General features: G+C 44.4%; 1 protein-coding gene across 18 annotated transcripts in view; it reads right to left on the reverse strand.

Annotated features, from left to right (window-relative positions):
- Nucleotides 1-17,878, reverse strand: part of FHIT (fragile histidine triad diadenosine triphosphatase) — a 1,115,730-nt gene that overhangs the window by 681,062 nt on the left and 416,790 nt on the right. For 15 of the 18 annotated variants that reach the window (XM_075938454.1, XM_075938453.1, XM_075938452.1 and 12 more), the window contains one exon: nt 7,270-7,394. In XM_075938454.1, the coding sequence (XP_075794569.1) occupies nt 7,270-7,372 (103 nt within the window). In that variant the 5' untranslated portion in view covers nt 7,373-7,394. Of the gene's footprint in view, nt 1-7,174; nt 7,395-17,878 lie in introns of all 18 variants that reach the window. The other 3 variants (XM_075938458.1, XM_075938456.1, XM_075938457.1) reach the window with 1 other exon arrangement.

Genomic DNA, 17,878 nt, shown 5'->3' on the forward strand with positions numbered 1-17,878 from the left:
GAAAAAAATATGGAATGTTGTAATTTCCCATTAAATGGAAATGTTGGGTTCCCACCAGCTCTATGAAATAAGTGTACAAAGCTTAAAAAAAAACACAGAGAAATGCTGATGGGTTGTTTCATACAATAATTCAAGGGATGAGTGAATCATTTTAGATACACTTAAACTCTTTGGAATCTTTACCTAAAATGGGTACCAAATTCAGACCATCTTTTTATTGGCTCAGAAAAATGTGGCCATTTTTCTTTAGGGTTTCAAGTTTTGTATTTATTTCTAAGGACACTGTTCTTCTTCGGGAAGGTACACAATGTAACAACACGACTAAGATTTGTGTTGGTTAGTTTCTAAAAGACATGAAAAGAAACACCAGAAATCCCACTAAAAAGCCTGCTTGTGATAGATTTCAAGTTCTACAGACCAGATGAAGTTCTTTTTATTAGTTTGCATACGTGTCTAGGCTTCAGGATGCTCACGAGTGCTAACGTTTTACCTCTTAGAGATTCAGCCAGAAATCCCCAGTACAGCAGTGGCATCACCATTAGTATTAATAACTTCTGTACTAAGGGGAAAGCGTATCCCCACACAATAAATCCAGGTAGTTGAACTTGACTGAGGAGATCCCTGCAGAGTTGGTGTGAAATCCTCCCTCAGCTAGCTAGCTCGGAGTGATATCGTACAACCACATTCGCTATGGCAGTCTCAGGACAGAAAAAGTGCCCAGCAGATTTGCGCCTGCCACCTGCCCATCTAAAGGGCAAAATAACAGACGGATCCACATGGCTCCCACTTCAAAACCGACTTACGTGCTGCAGCATCTGGTGCAATGCAATACATGGGCAGAGTTAATTCCACGTGAATTATCTCAAAGCCCTAGTTGTCAGTCGATGGAACCAGAACAATTCCCTTTGACAACGCCCTATCGGGGCATCTGCTTCAACTAACTTTGCTGTTAATTACAATGAACAAGTCTTAGCTGTTTCAGTACAGGCCATCTCCTGAGCTGTGGATGACTAAGCCATTAACTCTACCTGGTAATGAAATCTCCAAAAAAACTCCACAGGCTTTGGGTTCCTATTTCTCCGTTTCCAACAACAGCAGTATGTCTGTGCTTTCTGTGGAAAGCAATGGCATGCTCTAGCCACAAAGCACTTCAGGACTGTATGTGCAAAACACCCACATTGTGATATATCTTTCAATGTAGAAAACTTTTCTTTACCATGACAGTTGGCTGAAAACTCTTACAAACATCTAGTCTTGTTTTTTATCTATATAAATATGATGTGCATGTGTGTATATTTATTAGGGGTCAGCATGTCCTCGATGAATCATAATTCCAGGCTGGGAAACTTGATCTTTCTAATAACCAATTCATTGAACTGTTGAGAAATGCTTTGTGTAATATAGTATTGCCATAGAAGTGATGTTTGTCTCTGTCATTACATATTGCATTCAATCAATTTACAAATGCCGTTGTGTTCCTCTTCTGCTAGCACTCTTTACGGCATCCCGTACAGAAATCCAAAAATCAATACCATGTCTGCTGAAAACAATAAGACCTAACAAATGAATAATTTTATTTACAATAAAAGCTCAGTCCCGAAATGGATTCTACCAATGTTCAAATTCATTTTTCATGTGTAACACAAGACGAAAGCAAGAACATAGTAAAAGGCAAATTAAAGGCACAGCAATAAAAAACAGTTGGAATGTATTGCGGATGAGAGCAGAAGATAAGCAAAGCTCTTTCATCGTAAATGAAAACGGTAGTGTCTCCTCACAAGGCTTCTATCAGCACAGGTGTGCAACAGGAAGCACCTTCCCACGCCAACAATTTAATTCAAGAAGAAAATCTGCTGTGCTCCACTGAACAGTGGCTTCCATGAGAGTCGGAAGCTGAATGGGTTCGGTTTTCACACACAGTCAGAACGCGGAGTGGACAGATTGCAAACCTGCAATACAGGCATGAGCTGAGCAGCAGACCACCATGGCTGTGAGGTAAACCAGGCTAAGGGCTCAGGTCATCTCACTTCAGCTACTCTCTTGGCTTCCTTCCTTCAGCACCCTACTTCAGCCTTTCAATTAGTGAAATATATACTTTATAGTAAAACAAATCCTGGTGTCCATAATCCAGCTCCTGTCTGTATTGCCCAGCTCACCTCTTACAGGCCTTGCTCACTTTGATCTCTATATATTGTTCATTCCCCTACGTTTAACAACATTCCCATCCTATTCTTGAAGTGGGAAGTCCACTCGCACTGAAACTGGCAAAAACGAGGAGTCCTGTGGCACTTTAGAGACTAACCCAGTGGTCCCCAACCTTTTGGGGCGGCTGGGTACCTGGAGCCGGAACTGCTCACGCGCCGCATGCCCTGGGCCGGCACCGGCACGTGCCATGCGCCCGGGGCAGGGGCCGCCCATGCGCCTCGTGCCCGGGGCTGGCACCACGCATGTGCCGCATACCCGGGAGCGGGGCTGGCCCAGAGTGTTTGGCGGGAACCATAGCACCTGCGGGCACCGTGTTGAGGACCACTGGACTAACCAATTTATGAAGAGATGAGCTTGCCCTAATACAACTAATAGTTTTTAAGGTGCCATCGGATTCCTTGCTGATTTTGGAGATGCAAGTTGAACCTCTCTAATCTGGCACACTGGTCCGGCAACATCCGTGGTCTGGCATGATTTTAATTAGCTGGATGCCCACTTACCATAGGTGTAGCCAAGTCTCCCGTGGTCCCGTACAGTTTGTTTACAAGCACCAGTCCTGGCTCTCTGTGTTCTGAGCTGTTATTTAGCTCTAATTTACCCCTCAATGTCTTCTAAGAGCCCAGTAAGCAGCAGAAGTGTTGGTGATGCTGCTAGACAATGTTGACCTCCCGTGGTCCGGCAAATTCTCTGGTTCAGAACTGGTCATGTCCCAAGGGTGCCAGACTAGAGAGGTTCATCCTGTACAGATTAATAAGGCTACCCCTCTTAGACTCAAAATGGTGTGTGTGTGGAGCAACAAAGCATTGGTTCCGCCTTCACTTCACCTCTCCCCAACCAATACCACAGGCCCTGTCCCTTTCTATAGGCTTGTAATAATGGAGATGCTACCCTGGAGCAGGTACAGGGAACATGGCTGTCCCTTTGTGCAGGCTTGCAGTGACAGTGCTCCTGAATAACCACTCCACTCCCACCCCTCCACGTCACAAGCTAAGCCTTCCAAGGTCAACTGCGTGCACTGTTGCCAGATAAGCACCAGCCTGCACAAACCTCCCAAGCTATCACAGCAGCACAAAGCTGTGTGTGAGAGAAACAATTATGTCTCCCAAAGTGAGAACACCAAAAGGACAACTGTTGAACTCTCCCACATAATGGGAGTTTAGTCTCTAGCTCTTCTGCATTTACCACACTGAGGGAGAAAGACTCCCCTCCGAGACCCAGAGCCTAAATATCTAAGGGGCTTCCTACTGCATGAGTTTTCACACACTCTCACAAGGATTGCACAGATCTCTCCTTCAGCCAACTCTGAGAAAAGACAAGCTCTCCTAGAACTAAACAGTGCCCAATATTGGCATCCCAGTCAATCCTAGAATGTCACAATAGCTCTTACTCATCAGGAACCTACTCAGGTGATCACTACAGACGTGGATCCTGACTTCTCGAGGAGAGTGAGGGAGATGGTGATGGGGCTTCTTGCACACTCTCGTGCACAGGTGCAGGAACTGAGCACGGGGGGGGTTCTCTCCTTGTGTGTTCATTGCCAAAGGAGCATGGGGCTGATACAAGCCCACCCTGCATCAGCCAGTGGAACGGGCCATGTGTTTTGGGGAGATCACATAGCATCCTTTGAAACACAAGAGACACATTTGCACGTGTGTAGCCCCCGTTGACTCACCACAGAACCAAGGGGCCTTTGTTGGATGGGCCACACAGAAGTTTATGAGACTGCTACTGATTTCAGGCAAACCTCTTAGCTCAGGCAGTCGAGGGTCACCATTTGGGATTTGATACCTGATGATGATCCTACCTCCCACCCAGGCAACCATGTTACAAATAAATTCACATCTCTGAAATAACTGGAGCCTAATCTTAATGCATGCTGGGAAGACCTGTGAGGCAGAATCCCTTGAGGAGATGGAGGGCAGCCCCACACCACCCCTAAACTATCTTTGTTCCTGTTAGCTCTCCTGAGGCAGCACATCTTTGGATGCTTCAACTGGGTTGCGGTCTGGCTCACGCCTCGTCAACTGAATTGTTAACTCAATTTTAGTTCCAGGAGCTTTATTTCTGGTGATATGGGAGCCAGAAAGAACAGGTTGAATTTGCAGGGCTGGCAATTAGGGGAAAGCAGCATTTTCAGTTGTAAACTGAGCAAATCCATGATGGAGCCATCGAGACAAAAACCCTGAACACCATGGTGCCATTTTTACAGAAGCGCTTTCCAGAGCATAACTGTACTTTCAGACCGATTACAGCAGAGTCAGGACTCCTACCCTACGTGCCTTTTAAAGATGGAATTTCAACCTTACAAGTTAATTAAAGCCACCACCTGGAGTGAGCCAGCTTTCATACTGATTTCCTTTGTCGCGCTAATTCGCAAGCATTAATATTTTATTTTCTACTAAAAAACAACAAAAATGGAAAGGAATGTCGAAGTGTGCCAAAGACAAGGCAGATAAAATTATTGCAATAAAGCACAGGAAATACACTTGTTACTGCCAGGTCTTTTAAATGAATGCTGCATTATACAGGCATTTTACAGGCATACAACCGCAAATTGCTCTATTTTACAGACTGTATTCTTTCCTTAGCATATGATCTTTTCCATTTTTTTTCTTATTATAATGAGGGAAAGAAAGGGCCGGGCTTTTGTTTATTATCTGAACATTTGTTCAAAAGAAAACAAAGACCACATTATAAATTACACCACTTGAGCTATTAAAACAATGTGCCACTATAAAATGTGCTGCAAAACTCATTATGGGCCAACAAAACTAAACCTGAGCAAGTAAACATATCTACCAAGCAGAGAGGAGTAACTATACTGTTGAAATTTATAGACCTTTAATAATTTAAGAAGGAAAGGAGCTTGTAATAATTAAGTTTTATAGGCTCCTTAAACCTTTACTCCTAGCTCCCCACAAAACTTTACAAACATTTCCATCTGAAGCACCTTTTTATATTTAACTATCAGATTTATCTGTTCAATGTACTAATTGAAAAAGTCATTAATGAGTCTTTTAAAATTTCCACATATAGTAGCTATAAAGTTTAATTGCGATCACAGCTGGATATTCCATACATGTAGGGCTCATCTAGACTACGCACAAGTGCCGAAAGAGGAAATGCAAATTCCGCGGGAATTTGCATATCTTCTTCTGATTGTAGAGTTTTCAAAAGTGCGAGTAGTTTGGATGCGGCTTTTTCTGCGACTCCTCCTCCCCCCCGTTTTCAAGAAGCCGCATATACCTCATTTTTTGAGGAAAAGCGGCTTTTCGAAAAGGGGTGGGGGTCACCGAAAAAGCTGCGTCCAAACTACTTGCACTTTCGAAAGCTCTGCTTTCAAAAGTGAGATCAGAAGTAGATATGCAAGTTCCCATGGAATTTGCAAATTCTCTTTCGGCACTTCGGCATAGTCTAGATGAGTCCGTAACGTCTAGGTACTTGAGACTGATTATATCAATAGTAAGATTCTTTGAAAATACGACTGAAAATGGGATCAATTAATGAATTGGATACAGGGTGTATAGTGTGTTGACCACCAGAGAACGGATCGTTTCAAAAATTAAACTGTTCAGTCAATGTTTTAAAATAGCTTATACCTGGGTCAGTTTGGGACGTGAAGTTTCTGTGATCTCTAAGGGTATGTCAACATAGAAACGCTGCAGCTGGGCTCGCCAGCCGTGCTGTCCGGCGATCTGCGCATGCACAGATCGCCCGAGCCACGGGCGAGTAGATTGCATTATTTGTCGAGCCCTGGCTATAGTAATAGTAGTGGATACGTCCTACAATGATGGAAAGGGTTCTTCCGTCGCTGCAACAAATCCATCTCTCCATCAACGCAGTCCTCTCAACACCAGGGCTTAGATCTATACATAAGGCTGTGAAAAATGTCATACCCAGATAAATGTACTGAAGCTCACCTAACTTTGTAATGTAGACCACCCTTTCTCCAGGATATTTTGGGGACAAAATCTTAACGAAACATCTCAAATCTGTCACAGAAACCTGGCACTCAAAAAAGGCATACAAGGCATATTTGAAAGGGATTGTGCACGGGGGACTCTGCATCTGATGCTTAATAAGGAGTAATACCACACCCAGTCAGGGACTTCTGATGAAAGTCAGCAATTGTAAACACGCCAAACCCCAACATAAGTTTGGAATACTTTTGACAATTTTGACAGTTGACACCTAATATTTACACGTGAATGGAATTTTCAAACACACAAAGCACGTCCTTAACTCTGCCCTCATAGGGCTTTGATTACTGAACTCCATGAAGGCAGACCAGTTCCATACGAAACTCTTTTTAAAATCCTACCCTGAACTTCCACTGAAATTAGTGGGAGTTACATGCAAAACAGAGCCAGACGCATGTGCTCATGACTGCCTCTTACGGGAAGCCCTGGAGCAGGAACTTCTTGAGTTTGTGAGACAGCTGCACAACTCTCAATATGTATTTGCATAGCCAGATGAGTCTTGTTTTCAACAATGGGTCAAATTTTTCCTCAGGAAATGTCTCTGATTAAACAGCTGGTTTGCATAGTCCATTCCTATACAGAGTCACAGAAGCAAGTACATTTTGCCTGAAGTGACCTGTCTTGAAAATAGTCATCTCAACAACATTTACTATCATTTGACTAATACTGTACATTTAATTCCAAGAAAACACACTGAAAATGCTCTGCAAAGCATTAAGTTGCATCTCAAAATACATGACAACATTAACAAGGAAATAGCCTGCTTTTTTCCGCATAATGTGAAATTTAAAACAGAAGTACCTCGCAGACTTAAAAATCCTTTCAGAAGCACCTGTTTATTTATACATCTTCAGTGGTGAAAAGGTCAGTAGAAAATTCACCTCTAAGGTCACAGTTGCTAAGCAACCACTTTCAGAAGTTCTGCAACACTGATCAAGCATATTACATCCCACTGACTGGTTTCAGAATAAATATGAGTAACATCTTACCTGGTCTTCAGAGTGAGCACAGTTCTCCTCTCCTTGGGAGACTGAGTATCTGGAGCCATGAATGATCATTTGAGAAGCTTTTATGAAAAGGATACGCCCAGGGACCACGGGCTTCCTGTTTACAAGAGCGAAGGACAAATCGGTCTTCAGAAACACCACAGAGGGTTTGATGAGGTGCTGTCCAAATCGGAACGACATGATCAATCCCGATATTCAGGATCTGTCAGGCACAATAATGGAGATGATTGGGACATCTGCATACTTTGCACAGAGATCAGATGAATAAGATCATAAAGTTTTCAGAGAAGTGGGGGTGGGAAATGAGTGAAGTCCATTAGGCTCACGAAGACTCATTGCATGTTTAGGACTTCACTTGCCCTATCCACCCACCCAGCATTTATTGGTTTACCAAAGGACATGAGTGTTCTACATCTCATCAATATTTCCATAAAGATACCATTCTCTGACTACTGTTGTTCATTTCCATTTTTAACCACTTATGTCTCATGACCTTGGCAGGGCAAGAGAAGACAGACCCAACTGTTGACAATCCTTCCATTTTTCACAGTGTTCATTTATTTGTACACAATAAGCATGGGAAAAGCATAAATAGAGTCTCGCTGAACCCAAAATCACAATTCAGGCTATGACATACAGTAATTAATAAAACAGAATAATTACATGTTCCAGATCTGGAAAAGCAGAAATCACTCAGTAGAAGACATAAAGCAGGGATCTGGTGTTAGCATTCAGGCAGTAGAACTAACAGACACTTGTATTTACTCTAATCTGCCCTCATGATAAATACACTATTTCTACTTAAGGCTTGTTTACATGGTACCTTCATCTGCACCAGCTGGGGTGCAAATTCTACCAGGTACAACTGTTGTCATGCACAAACTGGACTGTGTTGACGAAAAGATCCCTAGTACATGTTAGCGTAGTACTGTATGAAACGGGAACTTTTAGTGCTCACTAACAGGGCTCAAACAGGCCAGTTGGTGCGTGACACACTTGTGCACATTAGAACTTTTGCCTCAGGTGGTGCAGACTGAGACACTATGTACACACATCTGTTAATAATGCCACAGAGCCCAGGGAGGCTTCTGCCTATGACTCTGAGCTTGCGTGGGATTACTTGGTATATAACCCCATCAGAGCGAGCAGCGTAGGACAAAACACGGATAATAAAGGGCCTGGGCAACGGATACATTACAGGAGCCACACCAAGTGATACAATAATTTAAAAAAAAATCCCAAGCATTATAATGACATCTGAGCAATTACTGTAACAATTTCACATAAGAAATCACAACAGGAATGAGATTTTCAGGTAACATACGTGTAGACAGCACCAAATTTCAAAATAGCCTATTTAGAAAAACTCGAAATAAGTACGCAATTTGCATAGCACAAATTGCATATCTTATTTTGAGTTTAGAGTGCAATGTAGGCATAGTCTCAGACTAAACGTTTTAACATCTGATGCCCCTTTCCTGTAGCTTTGTGGCAAATTCAGTTTCCTTGTAGTCCTATTTAATCCCAAACTTGGCCAGACATAACATTAAGGTTCTGTTTAGCTACTAAAAGTTGTGCTCAACAGATGGGAATGCCTGTTCTGTTGCTGGGCTCACGTCTGGGAACATAAGCATTGTTATGGCCTTCACGCAGTAAACACGCCTCTTCTTTCCTCACTGCCAGCAGCAATTGTTATCTGTATTCACACACACACACACACACACACACTCTCTCTCTCTCTCACTTTGAGGTACTACGATCAGAGACAGAGGCTGCTCTATTTATTGGAGGAAACATTTCTCACAAAGAAGCAAAAACCTGCCTGAGAGAAGGATGGAATAAGCAAAACTGTTCTGTGGTGATGGAACCATAACCTAAGTCTTTAACTAGCTTAAGAATCAAGCGTGCCACACATTCCCGTCTTGCACCTGGCACCAGCAAGTACAGAAAGCAATGCACCACCAACAGGGTTGTCTCTACTTTCCACATTACTGACAGCTGGGAGCAGAACCCAGAAAGCATGAGCTCCTCTTTTGGACAGGGACAGATCCCTCAGCCGACGTCAGCGATGCAACACCGGTTTACACCAGCTGATGGGATCTGGTTCGTATTGCGTAACTCAGCAAATGTTGGACGGGAGAACAGGTTCGTATTGCGTAACTCAGCAAATGTTGGACGGGAGAACAGACAGCACCACAGTGATTCTGCTACTGCTATTTTCTATTATGGAATCATGACTCACTGGTTGGCGTAGACAGACCAACACAACTATAAAAAAGGCTGAATTCTTCAGAGCTGTGATGCTCTTCAATTTAGCATCTGTCTTAGATTTGTTTTCCTTAACCCAACCTGTAAATGTGTGTCTATTATTTTACAGGCATGATCATCCATGCTCACAAACAGCAGTTCAGAGAAGTGGCCCATTTAGGATCTTGCCAGATTTTTGGGGGGAATGGAAGGGGAGGTCCTGGCCCAAAAGAGAAGGTGAAAATGTAGGGTAATACCCTAACTGATAAGTACTTACTATAAAATACTAAACATCCCCTGTCCCATTTGAGAATTCTAGCTGTGGGTACTCAGCACTTCTGAAAAATCAAAATCCTTAATTTTTACAAATGTTTCAAAATATTGGGTTAAAAAACAGTTTTAAGCGACGTGTACCAGGTGTGGTACAAATAAAAATGCATTAAGGATAAGTATATTCACCAAATTTCATCTGCAACCCAGGAGCACTGAGACCACTGACCGAGTGACATCTTCTCTCTAGCTAGAGCTAAGAGTTGGTTTTTAATTCATGATATAGATTCGTGGCATCAGCCCCCTAGGTCCCAGGTCCCCAACCCCTAGGTCAGTGGTCCCCAACCTTTCGAGGTTGTCGGGCGCCAGGGGGCGTGGCCGTTCGCCCGCCGGGCGCTAGGGGGCGGGGACACTTGTGCCCCAGGGGTGGCCCCCCGCCAAGTGCCGCGCGCCCGGGGCCAGCGCTCCCCCCGCCATGCGCCCGGTGCCAGGCCAGCCCCGAGCACCTGGCGGGCGCATGGAAATGCCCCCGCGGGCGCCATGGCACCCACGGGCACCGTGTTGGGGACCACGGCCCTAGGCTGTCAATCATGCCCCATGACCTTACACTCTTTAAATCCAGGCATCTTTTCCACAGCCTGGCAACAGCAGCCAAAGAGAAAAAAACTCCTGCCCACCTCCATCCTTCCAAAAGCACGTTACTTTTTATCTGTCATGTATATGAGAAGCTTAGAAAGGCCTCAATCAGTTTGGCACCCTGCCGGGCTAGAGGCTGTCCAGTAAATACCAACTCCCAGCCCCCATGAGCTTAAAATGAGACATGGAATATGAGGCAAGTGAACAAACAGGCCAAGAGGCAATAGGATGATTTTGTATCGGTCAAAGCAATCATTTTAAGACCTGTGACATGCAAGGTGAAGGTCTCAGGCCGTGCTCTGCCATACCCAGAATCAACAATCTGCAAGAGGGTGATTTAAAAACCAAGCTGAAGCCACTAAAATAGAATGAAAGAATCGGTGACCCTGAGATTCCAGCAACCCACCAAGGGAACAGGAGACCATGTTGGCTGCCATTGTCAGAGATAATCAACAGCTTCAACCCAAGGTGGATGCCTTTGGAAATAAAGCCCAGATCCCAAGCTCAAATAACTGAAAAGATGACTGGGTGCTTTTTTATTCCGGCTCTCTCGCTGAATTACGAGGGGCCTTTGTGCTTGTGGGCCTCGCCTGGATAATAGGGGCCTTGAGACTCACTGAGAGAAATAATCGAATCCCACTCCACAGCGTATGGTCACAGTGTGAGGTGAAACTGTTCCCATTGCACAAGGAAATGAATATTAAGAGCAGCACAAACCAAGATTGACCTTGTTTTTAAAGACTTGATGATTCGTACAGTGCACACCCGTTCTAGGCACTGGCATCTGCAAGGATGGAGACACGGTGCACAAGTTAAAATATAACCCTCATGCTAACCCTTCAGGGGGATGAATTGGGTTTGGGACAGGCCAAGTTAAACACTGAAAGGGGAGGGAAGCTCAACAGTGTCTCGCCAGTCAAAAGTGTCCCAACAAAGCTGTGGCACCATGCTTTCTAAAGGTCTAACCAATGTGTTTCAGATGGACTTAGCTAGACCGCGGGGGGCTTTCGCAATACTGAAGGTATCCCCAAAAAAACTCTTCTGCGTTCAGGGAACATGTTTGCTCTTCCGCTTCTTTTTGCGAAGAGCAAATGTGCTCTTTTGGCAGCCCCTGTGTTCCTTGTTCTACGAGGAAGAAGGGGGCTTCCAAAAGAGGGTTTCCCCCCCGACAATTGGCCCAGTCTAGATGGGCCAAATGTTGGAAAAGCCTCTTCTGACAAAATTGGCAAAAAGATACGCAAAATGTCGAGCGCATTCTGCTTACCTTTTTCCGACAAAAACTTGTAATCTAGCTATACCCATAGGGAGGGTGCTAGGAGGTGGTTTTGAAACCCAACTTGACTCAATTCTGGACTAACATTTCTTTTGGGGCCTTGAACCCGCAAGGTGCTAACTGCAGTAGGAACTGAGGGTGCGTTGCACCTTGTTAGATAGAACCTTGTGCTCAGATACGGACACAGCATCCTGAGAAGGAATTATCTCTGTACTCAGCTTGAATTTCTCTCAGCATTCCTGCACAGTACAGGCTAATCTACAGGGCCGGCTGAACCATACAGGCAAACTAGGGCCTCAGGCTTTAAAGGTGCACCAAATTAGATAGAACTCGGGTTTTTTTTCTTATTTAAAAATGTATGTATATGTCATTGCTTATAAATCAAAATTTCAAATATTGTACTTGGAAAACAGTGCATCATTGCTAAGTCAGATGAGATATGTGATTTAGTTCACATGGTGGAGCATGGCTGCGTATGTAAATTCAGCTAAAAGGCATTATGGTACAGCTTCAAAAGAGCGCCGGGGGTCTGGCAATCCACTCACTCTCCATAGCAGAAGAGTAGTGATTGCTCTGGCTCCTTGGATCGCAACAGCCCCCACTGACAATTTCCCCATTCTCAATTGATCCCAGCTGACTAGTAGCTGTCCGGCACTGCAAGCTTCCACAGAGCATTTGCCACTCACTTCTCCCCTGTCCAAGTGGGTCTCGTTCTGGAATTGCTGCGCTTCACAAACTTCCATGCAAGTGGCCTTCCACATACGCACTGCTGATTATTCCTCAGCTCCATCACTAGACGGTCCCACCGGTGTGTGCTTGGCTCACGGCACCAGAACTGGCATCTCATTGTGCCAAGAAGATTGATTGCCACCAGCATCTGCCAATTCCTCAGCTCAATTGCATCACACAAGAGTCTGTTCATGGCCTCCTCGGATTCTTCCTTGCTCTAGCAGGCCCTGGACATGCTGCGGTGCAAGGTGTTTGCTAGGATTACCATAGTTCTTTGCTGCTGAATGGGGTACATGGTTGTCCTGCTACGGTGTCTGAATAAACCACCAGTGGAAAAAGGCACAAAAAGAGCATCTGTTTGTCATTGCTTTCACGGTGGGGGGGAGGGGAGGGAGAAGAAGGAAGGAACAGGAGAAGAGGAGTGCATTATGGGACACTGACATTTACCCAGAACCACCTGCTGCACTGTTTTGGTACCATGGGGCACTGGGAGCCTACCCCAGAATGCAAAGGGATGGCAGGAACTGTGAGATTGCTACCCACAGTGCACCACTGTCAAAGTCAAAGGTAGCCACCCTACTGGGGATGCACTAGAGCAATCTTTTGTACCAAGGGGGGGCGGGGGGGAGACATGCACATTGAACTTTACAAAATCGGGAGCTAAAAAAACACCCGACCTTAATAAATTTGACCTTCTCTCTCAGCAATGCTGGCCACCATCTGGACCTCAGTGTGTTCATACTAAACATGAACTGTGTTGTAAGGGCTCAGTTTGTGTGCATACTGAATGGAAGCTCACACCAGCTCTCTGTCCTTTAGGGCTACTGCGTAACAGTTAACCTTCAGCTCTATTGAGGAGGTCCCCTGCTTAAACCCAACACAGTTACTGAAATAATCAGTCTCGTCACCTAAAGAGGCTGGATCCTCAGTTCCCTTCTAGCGTCTGGCACCCATCTGAGGAAGTGGGTCTGGCCCACGAAAGCTCATCTAATAAACCATCTTGTTAGTCTTTAAAGCGCTACATAGTCCTGCATTTTGCTTCAGCTACCCCAGACTAACACGGCTGCATTTCTATTACATCTTCATGGTGTTTGCTTTTATTACATAAACTATGGTTCTAGAAAGCAAAATGTGCAATAATTTATGCATTTTCCCTCTGGCGCATCTGGCATTGGCCACTGTGGGCAGACAGGATACCGGGCTAGATGGACCTTTTGTCTGACCCAGTCTGGCATTGTTATGTTAAGCCCATGCTGTGCCCTCTTTATCTATCCCGCCACCTGAAAAACATGTTTTTGGTGCTATGGGTTTTAAATAATTAAATATTAGATTAATTAAAAATGGGGGTGCCATGCACATCCTCACATAAAGAAAGTATTATCAATAGGAGATGTCTTGATCTTTGAGACCTCACTTCACGTTATTTGTCATGTCCTTTGCCAGTTCTGAAACGCCAACTACTTCCTGGGGTTCCTATAAACAATGGCCCTACAGCTGCCTAGGTGAGCTCTGAAAAAGTGCATCTCAGGTGCACACATAACGTTGGACACAGCTGAGACATCACAATTAGGCTCACCATCCAGAACAAGTTTTCTGGTGTCATGCTTCAGTTTCATGATATTATTATATTACATTCATTCAGTTTCACGATATTATTATCAACTCATTTCTGTCTTGGTTCCTTCTGACACAAAAACGTGAAGTTTTACCGAGTTTATAGATTGTACTGCTTTCGCTGGGTAATAGTGACTCTGTCTTGTTCCTGCCTCTTGTGTAAGTGATGAGGAGGACAAGAGATTATTAGAACTTTCTTTGAAACAAAGAATGCTCAGTAATCACCATTATGCATCATTTAAGCTGTCTTTCTTTCAAGTTGCCCTGGGAGACAGGATTGTGCTTTTGCAGTATATTTTTGCTAGGATTTCAGTAAGTTAGTGAAAGCCACAGTCTTCTGCGCTCATAATATACTGTAAAGCTAAAGAAGTACATTAAGGAAATGTGGCATAGGTGGAATTTAAAATGTCATGGCTGCTCAATAACATAATGCCGCATGGCTAGAATAATCCAGAGTGCACCGAAGCAAGTAACTGCTGCCAAAATGGTAGGTTTTCACTCATCTGACTTCTACCTGCTATGTGCTTGAAGGAGTTGTAAGCTGGAAGAAATCTATTCAGTGCATGTGGATGCATGCAGAGAGGATTGCGGGGGGAGGAGAGGTGTCTAGTGTGCTTCCGCACTCGTTGGAATGGACTTGCTCAGTCTTTTTGCTCCTCTTGGGAGATTTTCACATTGTCATGTAATGACGTCGCTGCCGGTTACAAAAGTAACAAACTTCATTAGGTGCAAGATGCTTCTTTATATATAGTAGCTCGTCAGTACCACAGAGGGAAATGGCATGATAAAGTTAAGAGTCCCTTCCTTGCTAAGTTTAATAATGAAATGATGTGACCCAATTCAACACGTTACTATTCCGACAGCTCTAATGAGAAGTATATTTACTGGCCTTCATATTACACTTACCACACAACAGTTACACCGCCCATTTCATCTTGTGAATTAAATCAGTTTGTGTTTCCGAATCTGAAGGTGGGAAACGGTAGAGGGCATAGAATATTTTAGGGTTAACGAGGGCAGGTTTATCCAGCGTGCCAATTTTACAGAGATAAGAGGTCTCAAACTTGCAAAAGCTTGCTTTTTACTGAAAAACCTTACATTAGGTTTTCGTATTATAGCCCATCCAATTGCAGATGTGCCAAATTGCACTATTAAAAATGATGCCATAGGCTTCTATGATCAACTTTGAAATAAATGTTGTGATTTGATGAGGTTTCCAAACGGAAAAACTTTTTTCATTTGACATTATCATTTCCTCACAGAACTTTTTCATTTTTATTTGTTTTTTTTTTAAATCTGGTTTGTTAGAAGAAAGTCCGTAGAGCTGTTTGTACAAAATACATTATTGGCAGCCAAGTGATTCTTCACAGAAAAGAAAACAATTTAAGACCGTCAGTGAGCTAGTTAAGTATAAATGAGATTAAGTGGATATTTGTGAATTATTTTGTACCGTTTATAGCACAGTCAAGGTATTTAAGCCAATCACAGTGTTAGACTGACTGTTCATTTAACTACTGTAAGTTTTAATAAGTAGGGAGTCATGTGCTAACAAGGATACCATATCTTGCGTGAATTTCTGGTCCCATATATTTGAAAGAAGCCAGGATTTACACCTTACACCTCTACAGAAAATTTTCTTCGATGAGACCTTGTTCTGGTGCAGGTTGTCCTGGCCTGCCCCCTCATGGCCAGGAGTGGCATTGCAGCTCAACCCTGCTCAACTGCCCCCCAGGATAGAAAAGGCCAAGTGTTCCCCGCCCCCTTCCCTCCCCCCCTTGGAGGGACCACCACATGGCATAAGCAGATCTTGACCCCAATCCTCCTGGACACCAGCCTTCTGCAGCTCTCTCTTCAGGAGCCTTCAATCCCTCGGAGCGCCTCCTTGGCTCTCTGCTCTGGTGGGTTCTCCAAATGGTTCCCCGCTGCCAGGAGCACAACCCTCCAGGGTCCCTACTCCAACCAAGTCTCCTGATCAGCACCTCTTCTCAGGAGCTTCCTGTGTCCTTGGCCACGTGGTCCCTAAAGAAGCTCAGCTTACATATCTACTATGCCCTTTACTTAAATGTGAAGTAGCCAACTGGGGCCATCCATTACCTCAATCAGCCTTCAGAGAGCAGCTGTGGACAGACTGGCCCCTGATTCTTCTTAAAGGGGCCGTGCCTAGATTGGAAGAGCAGCAGCACTATGGATCCTGTTTCCAAGAGGCCACAATCCATCCAGCAGAGGTGGAGAGAGGTAGAGACACCCACTGTTTGACATTACAAGAGAGATGCTTTGAACAAGAATCATCAAAGCATCTTTAAGGTCTAAGTAGATCTGACAGAAGCTTGCTTTTAAAGCAGGGGTGAGCCACTCCAAGATTTTGGAAAGTGGTCGAGGGCCATGCTCTTCTATGGTATTAATGGAGGAGATGCAGGTGCAGATGGAGGTTGGGTGCAGAGGGGAGCTTGGGGTAAAGGATTGGGGTGCAGGAGGGAGTCTAGAGTCAGGGAGGGAGTTTGGGTGAAGGAGGAGGTTGTGATCTAGGGCAGGGGACTGGTGTGCAGGAGTCTGAGATGTGACTTATGGTAGGAGGGGATTGTGGGGCAGGAGGTTGGGGTGCCAGATTTGGGAGGGGGTGTGGGTGCAAAAGGGGGACAGAGGGTTTGGGTATCTTGACAGGAGGGAAGAGGGCTGGGGTGCCATAGGCAGGCTATGGGCAGGAGACTTACCAGCCAGCAGCCAAACCAGCCTTCCTGCCCGCCGAGCTAAGGCTTGCTGAGCTTAGAACGTTTCCCAGCCAGCCAGCTTGCTTGCTTGGCCATGTGCTTCAGTGAATAACTGAACTGAGCAGAAGGGGCGTGGTTCTTCTTGGCTGCCTGTTATTCAAAGAAGCAGCTCCCACTGGGCTGGTTTCTAGCCATAAACCAGCCAATGGGATTGTTCTGGGGATGGGGGCAGCTCCTGAAGCTGCTCCCCTCCCCTCCAGTTTTGAAAGAGAAACTGAGCTTGGCAGCCGTATTACTTCATGGTGCGGGGGCTGTGGGGCAAGCAAGGGAGCCTGCCGGGGGCTCACCACTGCCTCCCTGGGCTGGACCCAGTGACTTGGCAGGCCGGATCCAGCCCACGGGCCATATTTTGCTCAGGCCTGTTTTAAAGGATACTCGCACTCAAGTGAACATTGGTGAGAGCTGATTCCTTAGCCACTTACCTCTATCAAGAGTCAGTGCCATGAAAGGTAAGAGATGTTTTGAAGAAGATGACTTAAGGCAAAAAGCAGGAGGCGGCCTCATTTTTTTATTTACCAAAAATCTAGTCAGAGGGCTGCCTCTTGAGATCCTTAAAACATGCGCGATTTCATTTCACAGTCCTAAATATTTTCAAGTCCTCGTGAGGCACCACTCTGACAATATTATAGGTAAGTAAAAATAATCTTATAGAGATATAAGATGCTGTAAAACAGACCACTAAACACATATGTGCAAGATAATTAAACTGATTCTATCATTTCTCAGTATATACGGAGGAAACAATTCTCCTTTCATGAGCAAATTCTTAAATTGGTCACAGTTTGCCAGTTTAGAGTAGGAAATAGCCACCAGCTTGCTACTTACTCAATTCAGGAAACCTCCACAAATTTTAATTATCAAAGTGAACATTTTAAGTTGGAAAAGAGACAAACATTGAGCATTTTTCTCAGTGCTTTCACCTAAAGAAAACAAACATCTTTTCCCACCTTGCCCTGCAGCTTTACAGTGGTAAATATGAACTTGTTTCTTACAACATTCAAAAATGTAGACAAATTGTAACACACTATACCTAAGGAAAGAAAATAGTTGATTCTAGCAGTATTCAAGGAAGTATTCAAATGTTTTTTATGGATACATTCAGATTTTTTTCCATGACTTCTCTATAGTGCACAGTTTTGCCTTTTATCC

Source organism: Pelodiscus sinensis, chromosome 11 (genome assembly GCF_049634645.1).
Source record: "Pelodiscus sinensis isolate JC-2024 chromosome 11, ASM4963464v1, whole genome shotgun sequence".
Lineage (NCBI taxonomy): Eukaryota > Metazoa > Chordata > Testudines > Trionychidae > Pelodiscus > Pelodiscus sinensis.